The 22763-nt window shown below is 39.7% G+C and overlaps 1 protein-coding gene across 1 annotated transcript; it reads right to left on the reverse strand.

Moving 5' to 3' along the window:
- Positions 1–304: 304 nt before the first annotated feature.
- Positions 305–22472, reverse strand: LOC102070574 (DGAT1/2-independent enzyme synthesizing storage lipids). The gene is made up of 7 exons (XM_005479305.4): positions 22076–22472; positions 16617–16947; positions 15460–15624; positions 12748–12941; positions 6783–6843; positions 6231–6370; positions 305–4310 (listed from the first exon to the last, which is right to left on the reverse strand). The coding sequence occupies exons 1-7, from the start codon at positions 22430–22432 to the stop codon at positions 4206–4208; spliced, it is 1353 nt and encodes a 450-aa protein (XP_005479362.2). The 5' UTR covers positions 22433–22472; the 3' UTR covers positions 305–4205.
- Positions 22473–22763: the final 291 nt, after the last annotated feature.

Here is a 22763-nt window from a genome sequence, read left to right on the forward strand (position 1 = left end):
CCTGGCGGCGCGGGCGGGAGCCCGGAGCCACGGAATTCCAGCCACGTCCAGCCATTCCTTAAACACTGCCAGGGACTCCACCACCCCCTGGGCAGCCCATCCAATGCCCAATCTGTGAAGAACTCCCTCCTCGTGTCCCACATAAACCTCCTCTGGTGCAGCTTGGGCCTGTGTCCTCTCATGCAGTCGCTGGTTGCCTGGGGAAAGAGGCCGCACCCCAGCCGGCCGCAACCTCCTTTCAGGGAGTTGTGGAGAGTGATAAGGTCACTTCTGAGTCTCCATTTCTCCAGATTAAACAGCCCCCAGCAGCAGGCACCCACTGCTCACCCTCCTGCCTTGAGCACCACATGCCTCCCATCCGCGCCTTCCCCAGTACCTGCCAGATGGGTGCAAAATCCTCCTCCTCCAACCCCGCTGGTGTTCCCACAGCAGCAGCAGCAGCAGCAGCATCCATGCCTGGCACCCACTGTAGCCACTGCAGTACCTCAGCGTTCCAGGCACGTTCTGGTTCAGACACGGCATTCACGGTGCTGTTAAGGCATTCCTGGCTGCCCAACAGCTATGGATGTAATCCCTGGATTCAGGTATAAAAATTTAAAAAAATAATAGATTTAGAGATAAAAATCAGTCAAAGAAATAAGTAGTGTTCCAGCTGCACTGGGTGCAGCTCCAAACACACGGGGATTGATGCAGATACCCTACCTGCTGGGATGGCATGGAACACTGTCATGGCTGCACCCTCAGCCTTTGGAGGGATGTACATGGCCAGCTTTTCCAGATCTCCTCCTGCTGTCCTTTTCTGACCAGCTCTCTTCTACAGGTACATCATCTGCCTGCTGGACATCTGCAGCTGCTCAGTTGAGCAGTTGCACTCAGTTTACCATGTAACTGTGTCCGTTGTCATCCAATGAATAATTGTGCAGTTGTACACACTCTTTACTGTGTAACTTCTTCCAATGCCATCCCATTAATGAATCGGTCACAGCCCCAAGCCCACCAGAGCTCGAGAGGAATTCTGACAGGCGCATGGGGTGAGGTGACTCTTGGGGCTGTCCTGTGCAGGGCCAGGACCTGGAGCTCGAGACGCCTTCTGGCTCCCTTCCAATTCCAGGTATTCTATGATTCTATGATTTTATTAATTTACTCTGTTTTCAATATCATATTCGTCCCCAATGCAAAATCTTATACATAAAAAACTACAGAACCAGAATTTCTCTGCATTATTTACTGTGCAAACTATACCTAATAAAAGTCATAAATGCTGTTTTCGTTTTGAGGCAGCACAGGTCATTTTCTGGTTTTCATTTCTTTTTTTGTTGTATGATGGAGAGGCTAAAAAATAAGTGTACCAAGGGAGTGATTTGATCTGCAAGTACATTTCTATTTGTATGACAAGAACTCTAATTTCTATAACACTAGTTTTCAGTTCTACTTTCTATAATACTGCTCTAAAAAGAGTAAAAATTTAGAGTGAGCCCCTAAAATAATAAAACGGCTTATTATTAGAGCAGTACTACATGGTTTCTGGAAAAATTGCTTACAATTTTTTATTAGAAAAATATATAATTCAAAATCCCTCCTGTTTCTCAGTAATAATTTAGTCTATCATCATCTTGAGACCCCAGAAAATACTCTTAGATAACTATGACAGAAGACAACAAATAGAAATTATTTTTTACACAGAGCAGCTGCAAATTACACAGTGGTGCTGCTAAAAGATGTAATAGCCTGGGATAAACTTAAACCTTGTTGGAAGATATTAACAGCTGCTGAAATAGAGGAGATAGAGAGAGAAATATCTGCTTTTTAAAATAATCAGCACTCTGATTACATATCTCCTACCCAAGGTTAGTGCTCCATTGTGAGTTGGAGGACAGCTCCTAGTATCATGTATCAGAGAGCATGGCATTTGAAAGGTTGTGCAAATTCTGATTACTGAAGTGGTTAATTGGTCACAGAATCAGGATTGTTAAGTTGGAAAGGAAGTTCAAGACCATTGAGTCCAATCAATAACCTAACTCTGCCAAGCCCACCATTAAACCATATCCACAACTGCCACATCTGCACATTTTCTAAATACCTCCTGGGATGGTGATTTCAGCATAGCCCTGGGCAGCCTGTTGCAATGCTTGACAACCCTCTCAGTGAAAACTTTTTACTGATATCCAATCTAAATCTCTCCCAGCACAACTTCCTTTTACTCTAGTTCTGTCCCTTATTCCCTGGGAGTAGAGACCGACTCCCACCTGGCCACAACCATGCTTTCAGGTAGTTGTAGGTGTTGGTCCCCACACAGGCTCCTTTTCTCCACGCTGAACAACCCCACCTCCTTCAGATTTTCCTCATAAGACTTGTGCTCCAGAGCCTTTCCTAGCTTCATTGCCCTTCTTTGGACACATTCCATGATGGTATTAATGTACTTGAAAAACAGGATAGTCAGACAATGATTCTGTCTAGTCCTTCTACAGTTTCTGCAATACAAAGAAAGCCTTTAGATTCTGGTTACTTATAATTCCTCTTGCTTCTTCATCTGTATCCATTTTAGTATTGTACAACCTTTTCCTTTAGTTCCTTTTTTCCCTTGAAAGCTCAGGCTTTGAATTTTAGCTTGTACTGCTGCAGTGCAGCATGTAAGACTTCATGGTCTGAATTCCTGCTTATGTCCAGGCATATCAGTCTGCATCTTGATCTGCTTTAGTTCATCATCTCCCATGCATGCTGAGTCTCTGCTAAGAGAAAAATCTTTCTGCCTGTACACAGCAGTTATAGTTAAGGTGTTCAAGTAAAGACTCCTGTATCTTAAGACAGATTTGAGGATTGACAGTATTTGGCAGGATTCCTGTCTTTTTGGTCCAGAGAAATAACTCACCTGTCCATCCTTCTCCCTTCACCAGATGTGCAAGAAATACTTGTGAAGAGGCAGGGTCAGGGAAGAATTTATTTTAATCCAAAAAGCAGATTTCATTTTCTACTGAAAAATGGGCAAACATTACATATATTTCCTTAGATGCTATGTAACCTTTTAGGATGTTGAAAGATTATTTACATATTAAAAGTACATGAAGGAAAATGAGGCACAAAAATTACCTATCTTGGTCTTTGAAGTTGAGTTGGTCGCATTTAGTGGCATATTGGATAGATTACACAAAGTTGTCCCACTACCACCAGTAACAACATCCCACAGCCTGTAAAAACACATTCTGCTTTGCACTAACTCTCAGTTTTCCACAAGTTGCATTAGGAAGACAAGACTGCCTTTCCAAACAGGCATTTTGGTTCAATGTGTACCAGCAGTGTTGCACTACTGCATTATCAGGCAAACCACCAGTGATGATAAACCTCAAAGATGCACTGCCAGAGAAAGCTCCCCCTGAGCTCCCCCTGGTCACTGGGAGATTTGAGTAAATACAGCACAACCATACTGCACACACCATCCAGGGGTTTTCAGGCTGGGGCAGCCTCATCCACTAGGCAACTATTGTGTGGTGCAATAGAGCATGCACAAACCAGCTCAGACTCGAAACTACCTTCTACATGTATTTGCAATATTTGCTACGCTGAACTAAAGCTTTTTTTTCCCCTCTCTTTAAAAAACCTTTTTCTGTGGGGAATAAGTCTTGGATGCACACAGTCCTGCTTTCCACGCTACTAAGATGATGTGTTTGAAGGAGTCTAACATCTGTTTTAATGGGATTGTCTCTTTTTGTAGTCTCTAGGAGGATGGTGTAAGCAGTAGCTGATTATCTAAAGCAAGACAGTCTGTTCTGACATGTCTTGCTTGGGGCCCATCAGGGATGATGCCTGCCATGGGGTGGTCTCTGGTGAGACAACACCAGCCCTGAGGCTCTGCTCTGAGACCAGACTGTGCTCAAAACTCAAACACACAAGATCTAGACAACACCACTAAAGCCCTCAGATGTAAGTACAAACTTGTTTAGGAACCAGGAAAACCTTGGCTGCATGATTTCTTTTGGGGGAATTTAGCTGTTGCATTGCTATAATACATAAGTCATCTTCATCACTCTTTCTTAGTTTAGGGAATTCTCAAAGACATGGGGGAACTTCCTAAAAGTTGATTGTTTTCTTCCACCAAATCTGTAGAAATTTGTAATTTAAACTGGTTAACACCAACTATTAGTTACCAGTGCTGTAGGACATGGTTTTTTACTGTATGCTGTAAAACCAATGCAATTAACATGAGCATTCTAATCACTTTTACGACGTTTATCAAATCTCTCCAGTAAAGCCTTCCATATGCTGCCTGGGATTGTTTGGTGCTTGCTTATGAGAGCCTGGACAGCAGCCTTGGTCTGAAAAGAGAAGAGAAATTTGCCTTTAAAGACCTATTTTATACACAGGAGAAAAGTATAATCACTAAGTTCTCAGAGGTTCAAGAGGGAAAATTCACGCATAGCTCTACTGTAAGAAAATAATTGTGTTTTATATTAACTAGCTGTCTTAATGACACACTTCTTGGAAAAGAAAGGAACAAAAACAATGACTGCATTTTGGGTAGGCTGAAATTACTGAGATATAGCAAATGTGCTCATTATTTAGTCAAAGTAGCCTTTAACACATTCAAACATTAAGTTTCTGCAATCCACTACCCCTGAAAATTTTCATCAAAAAAGTGATGGATAAAGCCTGGCTCACCTCATCTGATCTTATAGCTGACCGATCTTGGACAAGGAATTTGGAGTAGGAACCTCTGTCTGTCCTTCCCAACGTGAATTCTCCCATAATTTTATCATATACAGCATGTACATAATAAGAAAAGTCATAATACTCTTTACATGAGATTCAAATGAAAGTTTAGGAAGGGAATGAATACTATATTCTGTGTCTCTAAAAGAAATAAGAAATTCTCTTCTTTTGTTTTCCCTCGTGTGTTTAAACTTGAAATAAGGGTAGCTACATACTCCACTGATCTACCCCAGAGTTATAGTAGAATATCACTGTGAATATAAAAAAGAAGTAGCAAAACCTTTCCTGACAGATTCATGTCCTAACTCCTTTGCAGGGCAGGATCAGAGAGAGGTCAGCCAGGCCACTGCTCACGTCAAGCCTCATTTAAATTACCTTTTTTTAAGTGATATCAGCCACAGGAGACCTAACTGTACTCCCACCAAAGTGGGTGGTGGCCAAAGGGGGCAGCCAAAGGCTTGCCTTAGTAAGGCAAATCAGTATCATGGGAAATTTCAATTTCACTTTTGCAGGTACACAAAATACTGTTCCCCTAAAATACAAGAATATCAAAAATCATAACGGCAGTCATATTGCTTCCAGCCTCCTAAAGGTGCTAAGAGCAAACTCTACAGCTTGCTGGGCCTGCTCCCTTCTAACAGACCAAACCTGTCTTTCTGGTTTCACTTTTGTGAAGCTCAGCACAACCTACAGTAGACCTTTAAAAAGGAAAAAAGAAAACAAAAGAAGAAAAACTAGACTTGTTGCATCTTTTTGGGTGCAGCAAGGTGTTTTTTAATAAGTGATTTCTGAAAGTTGATTTTTTTTGTGTGTGTATTTCTAGGTTGTAGCAGATTTTTTTTCTCATAAAATCCTCCTTTTATCTTCCATGAAAAATTTTAAAGCTGCATTTTCAGTTTAGTTTTATATTTTGAAAAATGGTTAAACTCTAGATCTATAAACAATTTTATGCTCTAATCACTAGGCATCACTAATTTCACCAAACTATAGGTACTCAAAATATTTTTATATTTTGGATGCAACTTTTTAACATTTTCATTTTGACAATGAGACTGAAGCTCTTGAAGAACTTTGTTTCTAGACCCCAATGCTATTTGGTGAAGATTCTCAAAGTTAATGGTTATTTATTAAATTTATTTTCATAGTTACTGAAAACTGCATTTAAAACATAATTTACATCATTTCAGTTATCATCACTGTTATCATTATCAGTTATCATTATTATCATAATCAGTTATCATTATTATCAAAGTTATCAAAGGCATGGGAGAAACAAAGTTAACACAACAAGAAGACAGAGCTCATACATTTGGAAAGGATGAGGACGTCCCAATCAACTGTTACTATATCAATATTTATTGGTAGGTATTTGTATATTAAATGATCCCAAACCTCAACTGCCCATGGGTGAACAAGCCAGTAAAAGTGTATTTGTCTTTATTCAAGCATGCAAAAAACTGGTTTCAAGTGCACCTATAGTAGAGGGCAAAGTATGTAGTTCAATATTGCAAGGAGAGAGAACTTACCTTTTCAACTAATTCTTCTGCAGTTATATTTGGGTCGTAAGGGATTGGCTGCCCAATGTATGTGCGAAATTTAACTGGAAGTCCTCCATATGGAGGAGTAAAAGGCAATCGAGTGCTCTCATATAACTGTCTAAAAAATCCTGAAATGGTTTATGGGAGGAAAAAGTGAGATTACAGTCACAGTAAACACAATTCAAACATGAAATCTGATTAATGTAGAATACTTCTTAAAAATCCACGCTTTATTTGATAGTCAGGAAGTTGTTACAGGTTGAAGAAAGTTAAAGCAATTGTCCACCAAAACAAAGCTTGATAGACTTAATAGACCAGAGAAAAAGTCAAATAGACCAGAGAAATAAGACAAATCACACACACAAGCCAGTTATGAACAAGCTATTTCCAAATTTGAGCTACCTCTGACCCACAGCAAGTATTAGAGAATCCAAAGTAAGCAGAAGTCTGAAAAGCAAAATCTAAGATAAAAGCAAGAAAAATCTGAGAGAAAAAAGATAAAACATTCAAAATAAATAAAATATGTTTTTAAGTTCTTACTTCTTTCTTTAAACATCCTATAGCCTTCACGGACATTTTGAGTATACATTGGAATGATGGGCTAAGGAAGTAGAAAAAAAAAATAAAAAGGTTGAAATGTTATACCAGGTTTGAATTTCTGCTTTAGTGCTTGTTAATGCAGCTAAGAAACTCACTCAAATACAGAGGGTAATTACCAGTTAGTTAAGTAGTAAACAAGGAATCTTGATTTTAAAAACTCCAGAATAGAAATAAAATGCTATTTTTCAGCTGCCATAAACATCTGTTTTAAAGTCACTATCTGTAAATAAAATTACTAACACTGTACTAGGTTTTGTATAACTTCTATATTATGTATTTACTGCAATATCACTGACTGGAACATAAAACCAATTTCCATGGTTTCTTTGTCTAAAGCTCTCATTGTGAGTGGTGAATAGGAAAGTATTCAGTTTGTGAAGTCTTGCAGAAAGCAAGCAGACATTCACGGCTGGCTCGTCTCATCTGCTTCTCAAATAGGGTCTAACTGAAGCAGTAATGTTTGTACAAAACTTCACTGGAAAAGACTTCTGCAGATCCCTTAGACAAAAAAAGCAATTGTGTGTCCTCACTGACCTGGACTACACACCTTCTGAGGGTCACAGAACAAGGTCACTTCATCTTTGTGACTGAGAAGAGACATGCTTGAGATACCTGCACTTGAAACAGTCATGCCTTACAGCCTGAGGTAAGATTTGTAGACAGACTGACAGTAGTTGTATCCATGCATGCAAAGATTTTTTTTCTCCTCTGTTGTCCCTTTTCCTTTTCCTGAAGCTCTAATTTGAACAGGTTGTAGGAACAACTTGTCCAGAAGGTAATGAAAGAAGACTTTCCTACTGTTAAGAATCACTACTACAGAACAGAAGCTGCAGGATGAGAAAAAACCAAGCAGGAAAAATACCTAACTAGAGCCTACCAAATAACTCATAGTGATAGAAAGCATTAAAAGGAAAAAGTACCTGAGGGAGAACAAAAGTATTAAACATGCATTAAGCTGTGATAGTAAACCTTTCAGAAGGCAAAATTAAGGGAAACTGTTAGAAATAAACCCTTAAAAAGTAATCAGTAATGCCATTTAAAATATATATAAGTACTGGACTCTAAAAATACTAAACTTTGTTTCAGCTATTAATTGAATACTGTACAGCTAAGATGTAAAATGTTTGAAACCTATCTCACACAGACAAAACACTTTAATTTTAGGAATAGTACAAGAGAAACATATGGTAGGCTATAAAGAAATCTGGTAACTACAGAAGTTACTCTCATACAATGATCAGCAACTGAGGTGCAGGGTAGGCAGCAACATTCAGTCCCTAATCTGGAAAACACAGGTATGCACATAAAATCTTACATTTCTAAAGCAGCACAACCAGATCTGGAGTAACTAACACACTTATACTTGCTGTGCTGGAACTGAGCTGGGTCACCCCCAACCAGGTTGAAAATTACAGAATTACAGGATAGTTGAGGTTGGAAGAGACCTCTGGAGATCAGGTAGTCCAAAACCCTTGCTCATACAAGAGAATTTTATAAATCATAGCTCCTGCTTATTTTTTACCTAACTCAGCTTGAAGGAATTTTCTGGCACAGGTAAAATTCAGGGATCTTCAGAAATGATGATCCCTCCCCATTTGCCTGCGAAAACCAAGCCATAGACTGAGAGTATTTCTGAAAATCATGGATAAATTTGCCTGAGACAAATATAGGTCCTAGGGGTACATTGAGTCATAACATTAAATAGTAACACTGACTCCTGTTAAGCAGAGTAGTTACACAAAATGCAGTGGAAACCAAATGCAGAAACTTTACAGGTAAGGACTGAGGCTGAAACTACCTTCCTTGTTTGCTTTTCTTCAACTTTTTCAGTGGAAGAACTATTGAACTTCTGTAATATTGTATGATGGATGGGAATGTCTATTCATATATAAAGATGGTTTTGTCTTGAATTCTCCATTCAAGTAATCTGTGACAGGTTATTAACCACAATGTAGTCATTTTGATAAAGTGTGTGTAGTTCTTTGGTTGAGGGCTACACTGTATGTAGAGAAACTTTTAAAATACCCTTATAATTCTATCTTGCTTTTATTAATGATATCTGAGTAATTATTAGCAAAGTTATATTCATTGCTACATAATAGAACAAGCTCTGATATCTGGATGAGTCTATCCCTGGTGTATTTGGTTTTTCTGGCCAGATTTTGGTAGAGGGGGAGCTACAGGGGTGGCTTCTATAAGAAGATGCCAGAAGCTTTCCCTGTGTCTGGCAGAGCCAATGCCAGCTGGCTCCAGGATGGATGAGCTGCATGCCAAGGCCAAGCCCATCAGGAATGATCAAAACACCTCTGTGATAACATATTTAAGAAGGAAAAAGATTATTGTGCATATGTAATTGTGGACAGAGAAGAACAAAGTGAGAAAATGTGAGAGAAGCGGCCCTGCAGGCACCAAAGTCAGTGTGGAAGGAGAGAAAGGAGATGCTCCAGAGCAGAGATTCCCCAGCAGCCCAGGGTGACGCAGCTCCTGCAGCCCACAGAAGACCCCAGCAATGCAGAGATCCACCCATGGAGGAGGCCCACACCAGAGCATGGATGCCTCAAAGAGGGCTGTGTAGCTGCAGGGAAGCAGTGCAGGAGCACAGGCAGGGGTCTGCAGACCCACAGAGAGAGAAGCCCATGCTGGAGCAGCTTTCCTGGAAGGACTTGTGGCCCTAAGGGGGGAACCCTCACTGGAGCAGGCTGTGCCTGAAGGACTGCACCCTGTGGAAGAGTGACTCATATATTCATGGAGAACCTGTTGCCCAGGGGATGAACTCAATTTGAAGTTTGTCTCCTGTGGCATGGACCCCATGCTAGAACAGGAGAAGGACTCCTCTCTGGGAGCAGTGGCAGAAACAACAAACTGGCCATGACCCACATTCTCCATCTGCCTGTGCTACTGCAGAGAAAGAGGTAGAGCCAAGGAAGAAGGGAGAGGTGGGGAAGAGGGGTTTTTAAGAATTTTACTTTACTTCTCATTGTCTTGATCTGATTTTGTTGCTAATAAATGCAATTAATCTCCCTAAGTTAAGTCTGGTTTACTCATAATGGTATTCGGTGAGTGATTTCTCCCAGTCTTAATCTCAGACCTTGAATCATTTGCTTGATTTTCTCTCTCATGTCCACTTGTGGAGGGCAGTGGTAGAGAGGCTTTGATGAGTGCCTGGCATCCACTACACCCCAGTCTTTGGTCAACCTGGGAGACTAGTCTAGCCAGTATTGAAAAGGATGCAGCAAGAACAAATAATCAAACTTGACATGTGTCAAAGATGGAATCCAGTGACTACTGTGGACCTAACTTAATATAAGAAATTATATATCAGGTTAATACTGCCCCCTCTACTGTTAAATGCACAGCAGTTCCTTTTTCTTTTTTTTTTAGTGTTCAGTTATCTAGGGTTTGTCTGATTCCAGATTTCCGGATAAATACCAATGATGCCCCAAGTTCAGCGAAGCTTGCAAGATAATTACAGCAATGTCCATCATGCAAGGATCTAATCAGATTCCCTGATTATAAAACCCCACAAAACTGAAAGAGGGTAATAAAAAGAGATATAAGAACTTCCAGCACTGTAAAGGTAAGCCCAGGCTAGTAGCTGTGAAAGGACAATATACTCTCTGCCCTCCTGGTAACAGTCCTTACATAGTGCCTCTTTTACCAAACATTATGCAAAGGACCACAAGACTCTTTCACACTGCAAGAATCTTACCCTCAAAGAATACCAAATTCAATAAATAAAATTTTTAAAACCCCCATCAAGAACCAAACCCAAAATCTGTCAAGAAAAGGAGGTAAAAATTTTATGTACTACTATTCAGTTATTTCCACATGCTTCTATATTATGGAAGACTAGTAGAATTAGGAGAATTACTGGAAGGATTCTTGTGATGTCTTTTGATGAGGGTGGCAATCTATGTAAGGGCACTCAGAGTTTTTAATTCAATTTCTATTTAAAAATCCAAAACCTGTTACATTGCCTTACTGTAAGGTTCCATATGAAAGGAGAACATCTGGCAAAAATTTTTCCAGATGTTTGAAGTAGCTTGAAAAACAGAGATGAAAGCAAAATCAATAGAAATCTCTCAAGTTTTGAAAGTGACAACTCTTTCTAACTGTTTCAGCATGTTATTCATTTAATACATAAGAAGACTATTAGGGAACTCAAGACCCATGTAACACCCATGACTGAGTTTATCCCATTCACATTCTGATACTTTCCCAGCAATGGTGGTGCACAGGCCCACACAGCATATGAAATATTATGACTAACATTTACTCTTTTGAGAAAAAGGACAGGAAACAGAACAGAAGCACCTAAAACCTGACTTTTTAAAAGCCACATTAGACAAGATGTGGAAACAGGATTCCAGGCCTAAAATTATTTTATCCATTGGGTAAATGTTCCTAATTTTATTCTAGTGTTTAATTATCTCCCCACAAAAATTTAGAGTTACAAAGAAATATTTGCCTGAAGCATACATGTTGCACCTTCAGAGCCTTTGTACTAGGAGCCATAGCACAAGAGACCAAAACAAAGTTTGAGAAGCAACAAATCAGATGAGGTGCAAAAGCGATATAACTGCATAAAAAGGGATGTTAAGAAATTAAAGTTTCATGGGAAGAACTCAACTCCCTGTACAGCTTCTCCTATATAGACAGAAAACTTTATGTGGAAGATCAAAGAGCACTGCAAGTAATGGGATATTCATAAGAATGTGAGGAAAAAGTGATGGTTGTGCAGTTCATGAGAAAGCAGCAGAAAGTGCATGGCAGAACAGATACAGTCTGGATTTGCACAAGTATTTTCAGACACAAAAATCACTAGGTATGCTAAGTCTTAAATTAAGGCAGAAAACTTGTGTCTTGAGGTGGTGATGATGATGAGGAGTGGCAGTTAGGAAAACGACAGGGTTGCTGCTCTTTACGCTGCATGCCATCCCAAATAGAGTAATTTCTCAGAGCCCGTATAAGAAAGACAGTCTGCCACATAGATTTAGATACAAGAAGTCAGAGCTAGTGGTAGAAGGTTGTATTTGTAGATCATCATCCATATGGAAACTAACTGAAACCTTGGCCATGAGTACATTGGTGGAGCGCATATTAAGAGAAGCACACATCTAGAGGATGCTGAGAATCTGACACCCACACTGAACACATTCCAGTGCTTTGTTTTTATCTAGAAGTAGTGCTTGTTTGGCACATTGACTGAAGACCATTTGACATTGCAGAGTGTTAGGTTCCAATTTTGGTTTAGTTTCAGCCAGAAGGAATGCTGCTCCAGTATTCCAACATGTTCCTTGATGTGAATGAAAGCACAGTGAGGGAAATGCAGAAGCTGCTTCAAAAGTGCACACAATTCAAACTCAGACACTGATGTAGACACACCTTGAGTTAGTTAATGCAATCTTTCACAAACATGAAGAAAAGTAAAGAAAAGGACAAAATCCTAGACCCTCACAGAATAAATGAGAAGAAAGATAAAATAATACATTAAGGAACCATAAGGAAATGACTGGATATGTTGAAGTAAGGTAAAGATGTAATTCTATTAGGATAAGAAAAAAAGAATGAAACCTTATGGCAGTATGGAGAAGGACCATAGTGAAGATTCTTGAAATACAATCAAGATGAAACACTGGATGCCTGCATGATGGAACTGCAGACATGGAACCACAGATATGGATGCTTTGAAACAAACAGTCAAGGAAAAGTTTGACAGTTCCACAAAACTCTTGCTCCTTGTGAATGAATATGCTTGAGGAAGGCAATGGGAAAAGGGAATTAAATCTTTATTTCCCAATCATTTTTCCTGGAAGATTTTCCAACAAATGCTCCTAAGCTGCATTTTATAATGAAGCAGATCTGCAGAAAGCATAAACTGGGGTTGGTAATGTATGGCACTCACCACTTTTGCTTCTAGAGCCACCTGAGCAAAGCCTTTTCGATTTCCCCACATCAGCTGATAACTTTCATCACTGAACAGCGCCTCTCGAACTCCACCCGGTGAGATGGACACCAAGTATCCTTTCTTCAGGGCATCAAGACACTCCTCCCTCGTACCTGGTATGACACCCGTCACAGCCAACAATAACCTAAGTCCTGAAATAAATAAGGAGAAAATGTACATTCAATATAACAATATATACCCCAAATGCTGTTTGCATGGAGGAGCCAGATTACAGCTAAATTAAAATCTAGTACCTATATATTTATATTTATACATTTAGGCTAAGGCTTTATGAAGAAAGTAAGACACCTACAGAATAAATGCTGGCAAAATGACAAATACCTGACAATAGTTTTGCCCAAATATTATGAAGATGAACCATATTGTCAGGAACGCTTCAATTAAAAAATGCTTCCACATGCTGTATTTCATAATTATCAAACAAATTATGTAACCAAAACTTGTGGGTCATAGCTAGAAATCAGAAAATAAGCATCTATTCCTCTCTTCTTCTTTTTACATATTTTAATACAGAAAAAAGAATCAGTACAATAAAGATTGGTACAAAAATAAATACCTGACAAGCAGCTATTTTTGGTCTTATTTTAAAATGTGATATTTAACATTTTAAATATTGAGGTTTTGAGCCGTTTAATTGAGTATTTTGTGGTTAAATTGCAAACTATGTGGATCAAATTCATGCATCTCAAGATGCATGAATGACAGAAACTAGCAGGGCAATTTCAGCAACACATGAATTAATCATGAATGAATTCACCACAGTGAATCTCCTTCCTCTGTTTCCATAACTGGGATTTCTTTAAAGGACAGATTGAGAACCATTAAAGTACTCTGTGATTTCTAATATTATCTTCATATTTTAAATATATCCATTTGGAACTCTGATAGAAAGCAAACAAACTGTTCCACAATCTTAAATTCTCTGTTCAAAAAGCATAGTTTGAAAATATTTTTTTATATTAATAAGTGGAAGCAACAGCTCTGACAGAACTGGACTGACAGAAGTCTGCAACAAAAAGTTTTGAAGGCAATAGATAACACAGTGCTGAAACCTGTAATTTAATTTTATTTAATCTTATTCAAGGTATCATGCTTAATAGATCTTTCTGTCAAAGACAGATGATGATTTTGTTTAATCCTTTTGTGAACTCATAAGTTTCATCCTAAAGTCAGGAAGATCATATTGTTATTAAGCAAAGAGGTTCTTCATTTGCTTGGCTTTTAAACTTATGAGAATTATAATGTATTACATGAAAATATTATCACTTCTTATTCCCCTTTTCTAGGTCTCACAGAATTTTTTATCCCTCAGCCATGCAAGGCTTCTGTCTGATGTCCTAGCTCTTCAAAGGAAGCCATGCCACACCTCTGAATCATCCTTGTCCTTTTTTTTTGTTTGTTTGTTAATTTATTACTTACCAGCTATTCTGAGATGGAGAGACTTATTAATTCACAAGCAGAAATCTCATGTTAGTGTAGTTAATCCTGTAAATAAACTGAACTGAGGTCTAGCATATGCTCATGAGAAATCTTTAAAGAACCCATCTGTGAAGTGTAACATTTCTTTGCAGAAAGTAAGCAGAGTAGAGCAAAAGAAGGTTAGGGAGGAATTTCACTTTTAGCCACATCTTCTCCTAATGCAGTGGGGAGGTCTAGCTTCAATTATTTGTAGTCTTTCTTACCAGATGTCTGTTTAAAGCCTCTTTGAGGGCTGACACAGCATTTGCCCCCTTTTGTTGCTCTAGCATGAACATAATGAAATCAATATTTTATGAACACACCAGTAGTCCAGGAACTGCACAGCTGAGAGTGTAGTTTAGTCATAACAAATGTGTATTTCATATTTGTAATAAAAATCTGTGCTAGGGACACTTCAGTTTGAACAGTACCCTCTTATTTATTTCTTAAAAAATGAAGTCTCCCTTGCAAGGTTTTGCTAAACTTTCTCCTTTTTTGAGGGTACTCTTAAAAGCCAATCAATCATCTTTTGATGACTTCTTACTTCCAATGTGCTCAGTACAACACAGTATTTACTAAATAGGACTTAAGAAAATTATTGTAATCTTCTCAAGTCCTACTTAAAAAAGGACACTGTCTAGGAGTGCCTGAATATGGTTTTGGCATCAAATTTACTTGAATTTATAATACTTGTTTTCAGGAAAACTTTGTTTTCCAAAGAGTGTCCTTCTAAATAGCTTCCTCTATTTTCTATTTTAAAACAGCTTTCAATATTAGTGGCATAAAGGTGCCTTAAAATAATTCCCCTCCTATTCCTTCTGGACACTCTTTTTTACACCTTGTCTTTCTAAAATTGAATTATTTTTCCTTCTCTGTGTCTTCTCCTGACCAGTCAGCACTAGGCCAATAGTAGAGTCCTATCCAGCACTTTCTACTGAGGGATGACATTTAATCCCAAAAGGATTATAATCTCTATTTGCTTGCTTTGGAGGGTTTACCAATGTTTTCACTGAAAAGACAGGATAATGCTACTCTGTTTGTCCTGCTACATCTACCAACTTTTAGTTTAAAAATCTAAAAGCATTCTTTTAGTTTAAAAGCTCTCTTTTAAATATAATAAATGTAAAGTTCACCAAAACTAGGACAGGTTTTGAATCCAAGAAGCTTAAATACAAGAGAACAGGTTCTTACCTGGTAAACGAAACACAAAATGATCAGCTACTGACAGGCAAAGTCTCTTCTTCCACAGAAACAGCCTAGACAAAAAGTAAAGGTAGTCTATAGGAATAGCTCCATGGTAATAGACAAGAATTCCTGGTCCTTCTGGGAGGTTTTTCACACCATGAAGCTCATAACCTGTTTGGGATGGAAAGCAGTACACTGACAATGATATCTGTAAATCATCTGGCAGTTTACAGAAAACTTTTTACTTTGTTAAGTGACCTACAGAGACTTGTGAAAGCCTCTGTAGTAGCTTTCAAAATAATTAAGTTCTGGATGGATCTTTTGGTCAATAGCACCTTTTTATAGGTCAATAGCATCTTTTGGTCAAAGAAAGTCCCTCAGACACCATAGCATATCAGACTGATTTGTTGGTCAATTTAATCATGAGATCAGACTTGAACCTGACATTTTTCCCGGTGAGGGAACTAAAGTAATTATTTCCTATTAGGAGCTTTTTGTAAATAGTACAATAATAATAAAAAAACCCCTAGTAACTAGCGTGAAAATGTTTCATTTTCAGAAATAGTGGCTGACCGTCTGGATACTTTCATGAAATCTGGAAGTATGAATCTCCATTCTGTGTCAATGAGAATGAAGAGTTTGGTATTTTCCATAATTAAGTTTTTCTCTTTCAGAGAAAGTGAGATGTTTAAATTGAAACCATAATCTTTAAGAATCCCAAAGAGAGGTTCTCTCCACAGGAGTTAAATATATTCACTTCACAGTGGGAGGGAATTTCCTCACAGACATGAACTTCTATGAATCCTTATCATGACTCTTCCAACATTTGGTTTAGGTTTCAGGTGGAGCCAGACTAAAAGGGTAATGTATACAGAGGCTTGGGAAAGACACAGCTTTTGCCAACTAAGAGCTCGGTTCCACCTTGTCTGCCTTCATTTCCATCCCTGCTACATCTCTTGCCATGAGCCATTTGGATGGAATTGGAGCAGGCAGTATCCTAGGAGCACGTGGAGAAAGTTTTATACTGCAGGCTGTTCAAAGAAGCCATACAAAGTATAATAAATGTAACTTATTTGCATCCATATGGAAGAAAAAAATTAAAACTTCTGTGTATTTACCACTTATTGTAATTCAATACTTCAAACAAGTCCTTTTGTACTTACCATGCCATATTCTTGCATATATATCCCAAAAGCCTGCTATAGTTTTTCTTACACCATTCCAAACATCACTCAAGGGATCTGCTTTTAACTCATTGTTCCTCTGATATATTAAAAGCAAAATATTAGTAAGGTAAATGAAAAAGACAATTGTTAAAGGAACTATAAAAAAAACTAATATTGCACTAATTGTCAGTGAGGCAATGATTAGATGAAAAATGTATTTCTTCAGGAGCTCCACAATAGTCCATTCTTCCAATGCATAGAAAAGGCAGCTGAGGCTGGTCATTGGTAACTGTCCTGAAGCACAGGATTCTTTTCTACCTAGCATGTCCTGCATGGAGAAGAAAACAAAACAAAACAAAAAAAAGCTGTAGTTTCTCAATTTGGGAAAAAAGGTTTCTGTAAATACACCTGATCCTTATTTGGCACAACCCAGGTTCAAACACTTTGTGTCTCTCTGTCATGTTAAGATAGCTGCTGGCTAAGAGATTGTCCATGTATTTATGGAATAGGGGCTGAAACAAGAAGGAGCAGAGTTCAACAAAGCCTCAGGATCCCTGCAACATGGCTGATCAGATAATTTCTCTCTAAAGAGAGTAAGTGAATAGTATTTTTAGCAGGGGAGTGAGCAGCTGAAGGGGCAGCAGCAAAACCAAGGCAGTCATGGCTTCTCCGCAAGGCCTGGAAGTGTCTGGGACAACACTTGGTACTGCAGTTAACCCTGGGACAAGCAGCTTCTCACCCCTTATCCATACAACACCTTTCTTCCAGCCCTAGCAAAGGCCAGAGAGCTCCATGGTATGTTTTCCACATGCAACTCCCCAGTTAGTCCATTCCTGCAGCTGACCCTGCCTGTGTGGCAGCAGGTAGTGGTTACACTGGAATGTGAGAGCACTCCAGCATCACTGGCTGCTTTAAAGAGCCTTGAGCATTAGCCAGAGATTTAAACGTTGCAACCCAGCTCAGTAATCCATAACTGAATACAGATTTTCCTTGCCTCAATCAGGTTGCTGCTTGTTTAACGAGTGGATTTTTCCGCCCCACCACCAGAACAAGTTCCTACAAGAAACAAATCATAAGTGCCAAAGTCAGTGCCAGGATCAGAAAATACAGCAAGCTCAGACTTCTCTGATTTTACGTCTTCACAGCAAAAAGGAAGCGAGCACTGTGTTAAAAGATGCTCCATGTGGTAAAAAAACAAATGAAATCAGTATGACAAAAAGTAACAAGAATTAATATAGAATTGTTTATATCCTGATGACTGGTGCCTCACTAAGATATAGGAAGATCTGGATATTTTCACTGAAAAGAGATTTTATCAATAACATAAAAGAAAAAAAGGAATAGTCTGCATGATTCAGATATTAAAATATCTGTTTAGACTGTGTTTAAGAAGGATAAAACTGATGGTGTGGTGCTACTCTATAGCAAGTTATTGTTTATAAAGCTCTGATAAGAGCAAGGACTACAAATCCTCAATGTGTGCCAAGCTCTGTGCTGACAGAGCCCAGGATAAGGCCATGTTAAGGGGACTTGCCTCAGGTTACTGGATCAGAAATACTGAGCAGTACTGGGAATGATTTGTTCAGCCTGCAACATGGGGTGAGTGGATTTTGTATTTTTATTGGGGAGTCAGATCCGGAACACAGACTACTACAGCCAGCAGCAAAAGTCTTAAAATCACAGATAAAATGTTCATATCCATATCAAGGACATCAATAATAACCTCTATATGATAGAGGGATTCATTTAGATATACAGATCACTGATGAACAAGAGATTGTATAATCTATCAACAAGATTTAAGATGGTTCCAAAGCCCCCAAGTATAAGTAATTAATTGCAGACTCAAGAGCCAGATAAACTTCGGACAAGATAACTGAGAAGCTGGTAACTGGTGCCACTCATTCTAATTTGGTGGGAAACAGACCTTGTAAACAAATTTACTTCCATTCTTTGAAGAAATTAGAGGTTTAATAGCTTGTACAGGATTCATGCTTATATAGTTTTAACAGGAGCTTCTTAAAGAGTCACTTTAAGCCACACATGAGCTGCTACTTGAAAGTCATCCTTCCACCAGTGATTCACTCTCAGTTCTTATCCCCAGCCTGATCTCCCTCAGGATCTCCTGGCTCCCTGCTAGAGATTCCAGTGAAAATGCTGGCACAATCAAAATCATTCTTGGGAACAGCCCAAACTTAGGTTGGTATACAGGTATTATGCATGTATATTACCAATGCCACTTGACATTTTTATTAAAAAATAAATCTCTTTGAATTTGAGCATATATGCAATGAATTATGTCATCAACTAGCACGACAATAAAGTATCCATCAGTAGTGGAATCTCTACCAAATAAGAACTGAATCTATGTTCTACATTATTCAGCGTTTTCAGAATTTTCTTCTAATATTAATAGGATGTTTACATTGATCAGTTTTAGCAGTGTAACATTCCACTGATTCCTCTTCCTCCAACTCAATTTTTATGTAGCAGAAAATTACTTGCTGGCTGGAAAACCACAACCCTTAACTTTGTTAGCTCACAGATTACAATATAAATGAACATCTTACTAATTTTTGATTTTAAGTTTAATATAGACACTAGAAAAATGCTTTAGAAAGAAAGTAAAATGCGCTGATGTGCAAAATTATATTTTTTTAAAACCTACAAAACAGATTTAACAGTACAAGTTTGACCAAAGAGATCTGCAAGTAGTTGTGTAGATACAGAGTACACCTTCTGCCAATTAGCTGGATGGGTGGGATGCAAGCTAATTCAACATCATTCCAGCTGAATCCAAGGGTAGAAAAAGAATAAACGATTGACTGATTGAGGAACAGCTAGAAGCAGCATGGCTTCTTCTGGAAATTGGGTACTCAACAGTGGTTCAGTTACTGCTCTCACAGTTCAATTGCAGACTACCTCAAATATTTAATAAGAAAAGAATGAATTCTAGTCACTGAAACCTGGACCCTGATATTTGGACTATATAATGCAAGTCCAATGTGGCAAATGCATCCCTCTGCTGTCAGTATATCACAGGGATACAACAGGACAGGACTTCTATTTTCCCATGTTCCACTGGCAATGTCTCACCAGTTCCCTGCTGAAACCCCAAATACAATTTTGAAGCATTCTTTCCACCAAGCACCATATATGAAATTATTACAACTATATGCGTGCCTATTGCAAGCCTGTTACTAACAACCTCCTCAATTATGCACTAGGAGACAATGCAGGAGTGCTACCACAAAGTAAACACATTTACTTATAATGGCTTTGGTTTGCTCCAAATGTCAAATCTAAGGGAGAAATTTCTCTTCTGCTTTTATCAAACCTGAGCCAGAAGCAGCTCCAACGTACTTCAATACTGAATATCCTCTAAAAGGTTAACAAGTGGGTATAGCGCCGTATTGTTTAACAAAAAAGCCCAAAGAAACACTTTTGAAATCGTCTACATTTTTCTTATCTTATCTAGTGATGGACTTGAAGCTACTGTTCTGAGTGATTTCATTGTTCTTACAGAGAACAACATATGTGTTGACCTGTGAGGTATTTGTTTGGGCTCCACCTCTAAAGCATATCGAATTCCAGAGTAATCACTGTATCTACAGTGTAAAATTACAGGTGATGTCAGAGAAAGACAGAACTACTCTCTCCCTACTTAGAGAGGAGCTCCCGTTTCAACAAAAGTCTCCTGTAATACAAGTTGTTCAGATCCTAAGGTCTTGCTTATCATATGCTGATAAGGATAATCTTACCAACACTATAATCCCAGGAAGAACAAAGGTGTCACAAGAGACTTACTACATTAAAATTAAAACCTTGTAGCTGGCTTTCAGTCATGACTGAAGAGTCATAATCTTGGTCCTGCTGCTTGCTAGTTTGCTCTTGGCAATAAGTTTAGCAGAGCATCATGAGAAGATGCTTTACACAGAAGCAAGTGTAAGGTAACTGCAGACTCTTGGAGAGAGAATTTTTTAACACCTGCTTTCCTGTGTCAGGCTCCTACTCTTTGCTCAAGCTCAATTGTTCTGTTTCATAAGGGGACTCATCCAACAGCTACAATTCTGCCTCTTGCTTTTCAATGTAAATGAAATCTCAGTTTTATATTTCCTGGATGTTTTGTGGCAGTTCCATGGAAAATAACTCTCTTCCTGGTCTCACCCTGCCACCACCCACTTTATTTATCTCCATAAATCCACACCCTCCTGTGTTGGTAGAGCTTACCCCACTTCAGCACACCCATCCCAAAATTGAATGATCTATCCCCTCCAGACAGAAACTATCGGCCATTACAGAGCTCAGTCCCCCAGGTTTTTGCAGCCACTCTACCTTTTTCACACACTGAGGATACTACACCCAGAACACCGTTTCCCATTTACAGCCTCAGCAAACAAGAATAACTGAATTCCCACTTGGGTTTGATTGAGCATGTGGATATTAGGCACTACCCCTGGCTGACCATCTTTGCTCAGCTTGATTGCCAGAAACGTGGCAGGTAAGAGCTAGAACAACAATAAAATCATAGAATGTTTTGGCTTGAAAGGGACCTTAAAGAGCATCTGGTTCCAACCCCCCTGCCTTGGGCAGTGATATCTTCTACCAGCCCAGGTTGCTCAAAGCCCAATCCAACCTGTCCTTCAACACAGCCAATGATGGGGCATCCACAACTGCTCTAAGCAACCTGGTTCAGTATCTCATCATTCTTATAGTAGATTTCTTACTGATATTTAATCTAAACTGCCCTCTTTCAGTTTAAAGCCATTTCCCTCTTGTCCTGCTGGTTACATGCTTGTGTAAAAAGTCCCTCTCCCGCCCTCTTCTAGGTCCTTTTCACACACTAAAACCCAGAAATTAGATCTCCCTGAGGCTTTTTCTTCATCAGGATGAACAATCCCAATTCTCTCAGCCTGTCTTCGCAAGAGACTGCTCTGATCATCTTTCTGATCCTTCCCTATACCTGTTCCAACAGGCCCATGTCTGTACTATGCTGAGAACCCCGGAGCTGGATCAGCACTCCAGGTGATGGCTCACGCCTGGAGCAGAGCAGAGGGGCAGGATCAGCTCCCTCACCCTGCTGTGCGCGGCTTGGGATCCAGCTGGCTTTCCCGACCTGTGAGCACACACGGTCTGGTGCATGAAGAGGGTGTACAAGGAGCAGCATCTGCGTTCAGATCTGGTACTTGTCCTGCTCAGGCACCAGTAAAAATACCGCAAGTGCCCAACACCTACACTTGTCCCTTTTCTTCACCTGGAAGTGTCATTGAACATTTCCAAACATCAACACCGCGAAGACTCGAGGGTTTCCTCAATGTCTGGCACTAAGGGCCCCTAAGAACAGATCGCTGCTGAAGCCCGGGAGTGCTGGACCGCGGCTGGACCTCCCCCCGCCGCCCTCCATCCCATCCCGTCCCATCCCGTGCCGTGCCGTGCCGAGCCCCCGCCCCGCTCACCTGCCCGCGGCGGCGGCACCGTCCCGAGCCGCCGAGCAGCCCCGTCCCGGGATAAGCGCGCCGCCGCCCCCGCGGCCGGGACCAGGAGGCGGAGCTGCGCCTGGCACACACGGCAGGTGCAGCCTCCGCGCCCAGGCATTCTCCGTGGAATTCTTCACCGATAAAAAAAATCCCGGGACGGGCGTCGGGAGTCCCGCCTGGATGCGCTGGGGTGGAGGAGCCGCTTCCCATCGCAGGGGAGTGCGGGACGCCAGAGCCTTCTGCGCCCTTCCCTGCTTGGAAGAAACAAGGCTCCCTAGAACGTGCTTCCAGACAATTCGTGTCCCATTGATCAAGGAAACTTTCCGGCAGTGACATTGATTGCTACGTTGAGAAAATGCACTGGTTTTACAAAGGAAAGAACCTCTTTAAAAAGGTTAAGAGACTTGGGTGCCACACAGACTTGGGCTATAATTAAAGCAGAACACAGATAGAACATGCTAATAAGGCAGAATTCAGCAGAAGAAACCTGAAATGTAATAAATGCCCTTATGTTGTACAGTCGTTCATCCTCTTCCTTATATCATGGAGGTCTTAGGCTGATACAACCCATAGGTATCAGTTTTGAAGTTCAGGAAATGGTTAATCCAACCTGTTTAAGGCAGGTGATTGAATTTCATTGATTTGATTTGATGCAGAACAAGACATT

Source organism: Zonotrichia albicollis, chromosome 1 (assembly GCF_047830755.1).
Source record: "Zonotrichia albicollis isolate bZonAlb1 chromosome 1, bZonAlb1.hap1, whole genome shotgun sequence".
Taxonomy (NCBI): Eukaryota; Metazoa; Chordata; class Aves; order Passeriformes; family Passerellidae; genus Zonotrichia; species Zonotrichia albicollis.

What these genes read in the sequence shown, in the direction of transcription:
- LOC102070574 (XM_005479305.4), bottom strand. Translation starts at nt 22,432, where the DNA reads ATGTCACTGCCGGAAAGTTTCCTTGATCAATGGGACACGAATTGTCTG. An exon ending in ATATGCAAGAATATGGCATG is followed by an intron (nt 15,625 to 16,616) that starts GTAAGTACAAAA and finishes CATCCCAAACAG; the next exon opens with GTTATGAGCTTCATGGTGTG. An exon ending in CAGAAGAATTAGTTGAAAAG is followed by an intron (nt 4,311 to 6,230) that starts GTAAGTTCTCTC and finishes TTCTCTTTTCAG; the next exon opens with ACCAAGGCTGCTGTCCAGGC.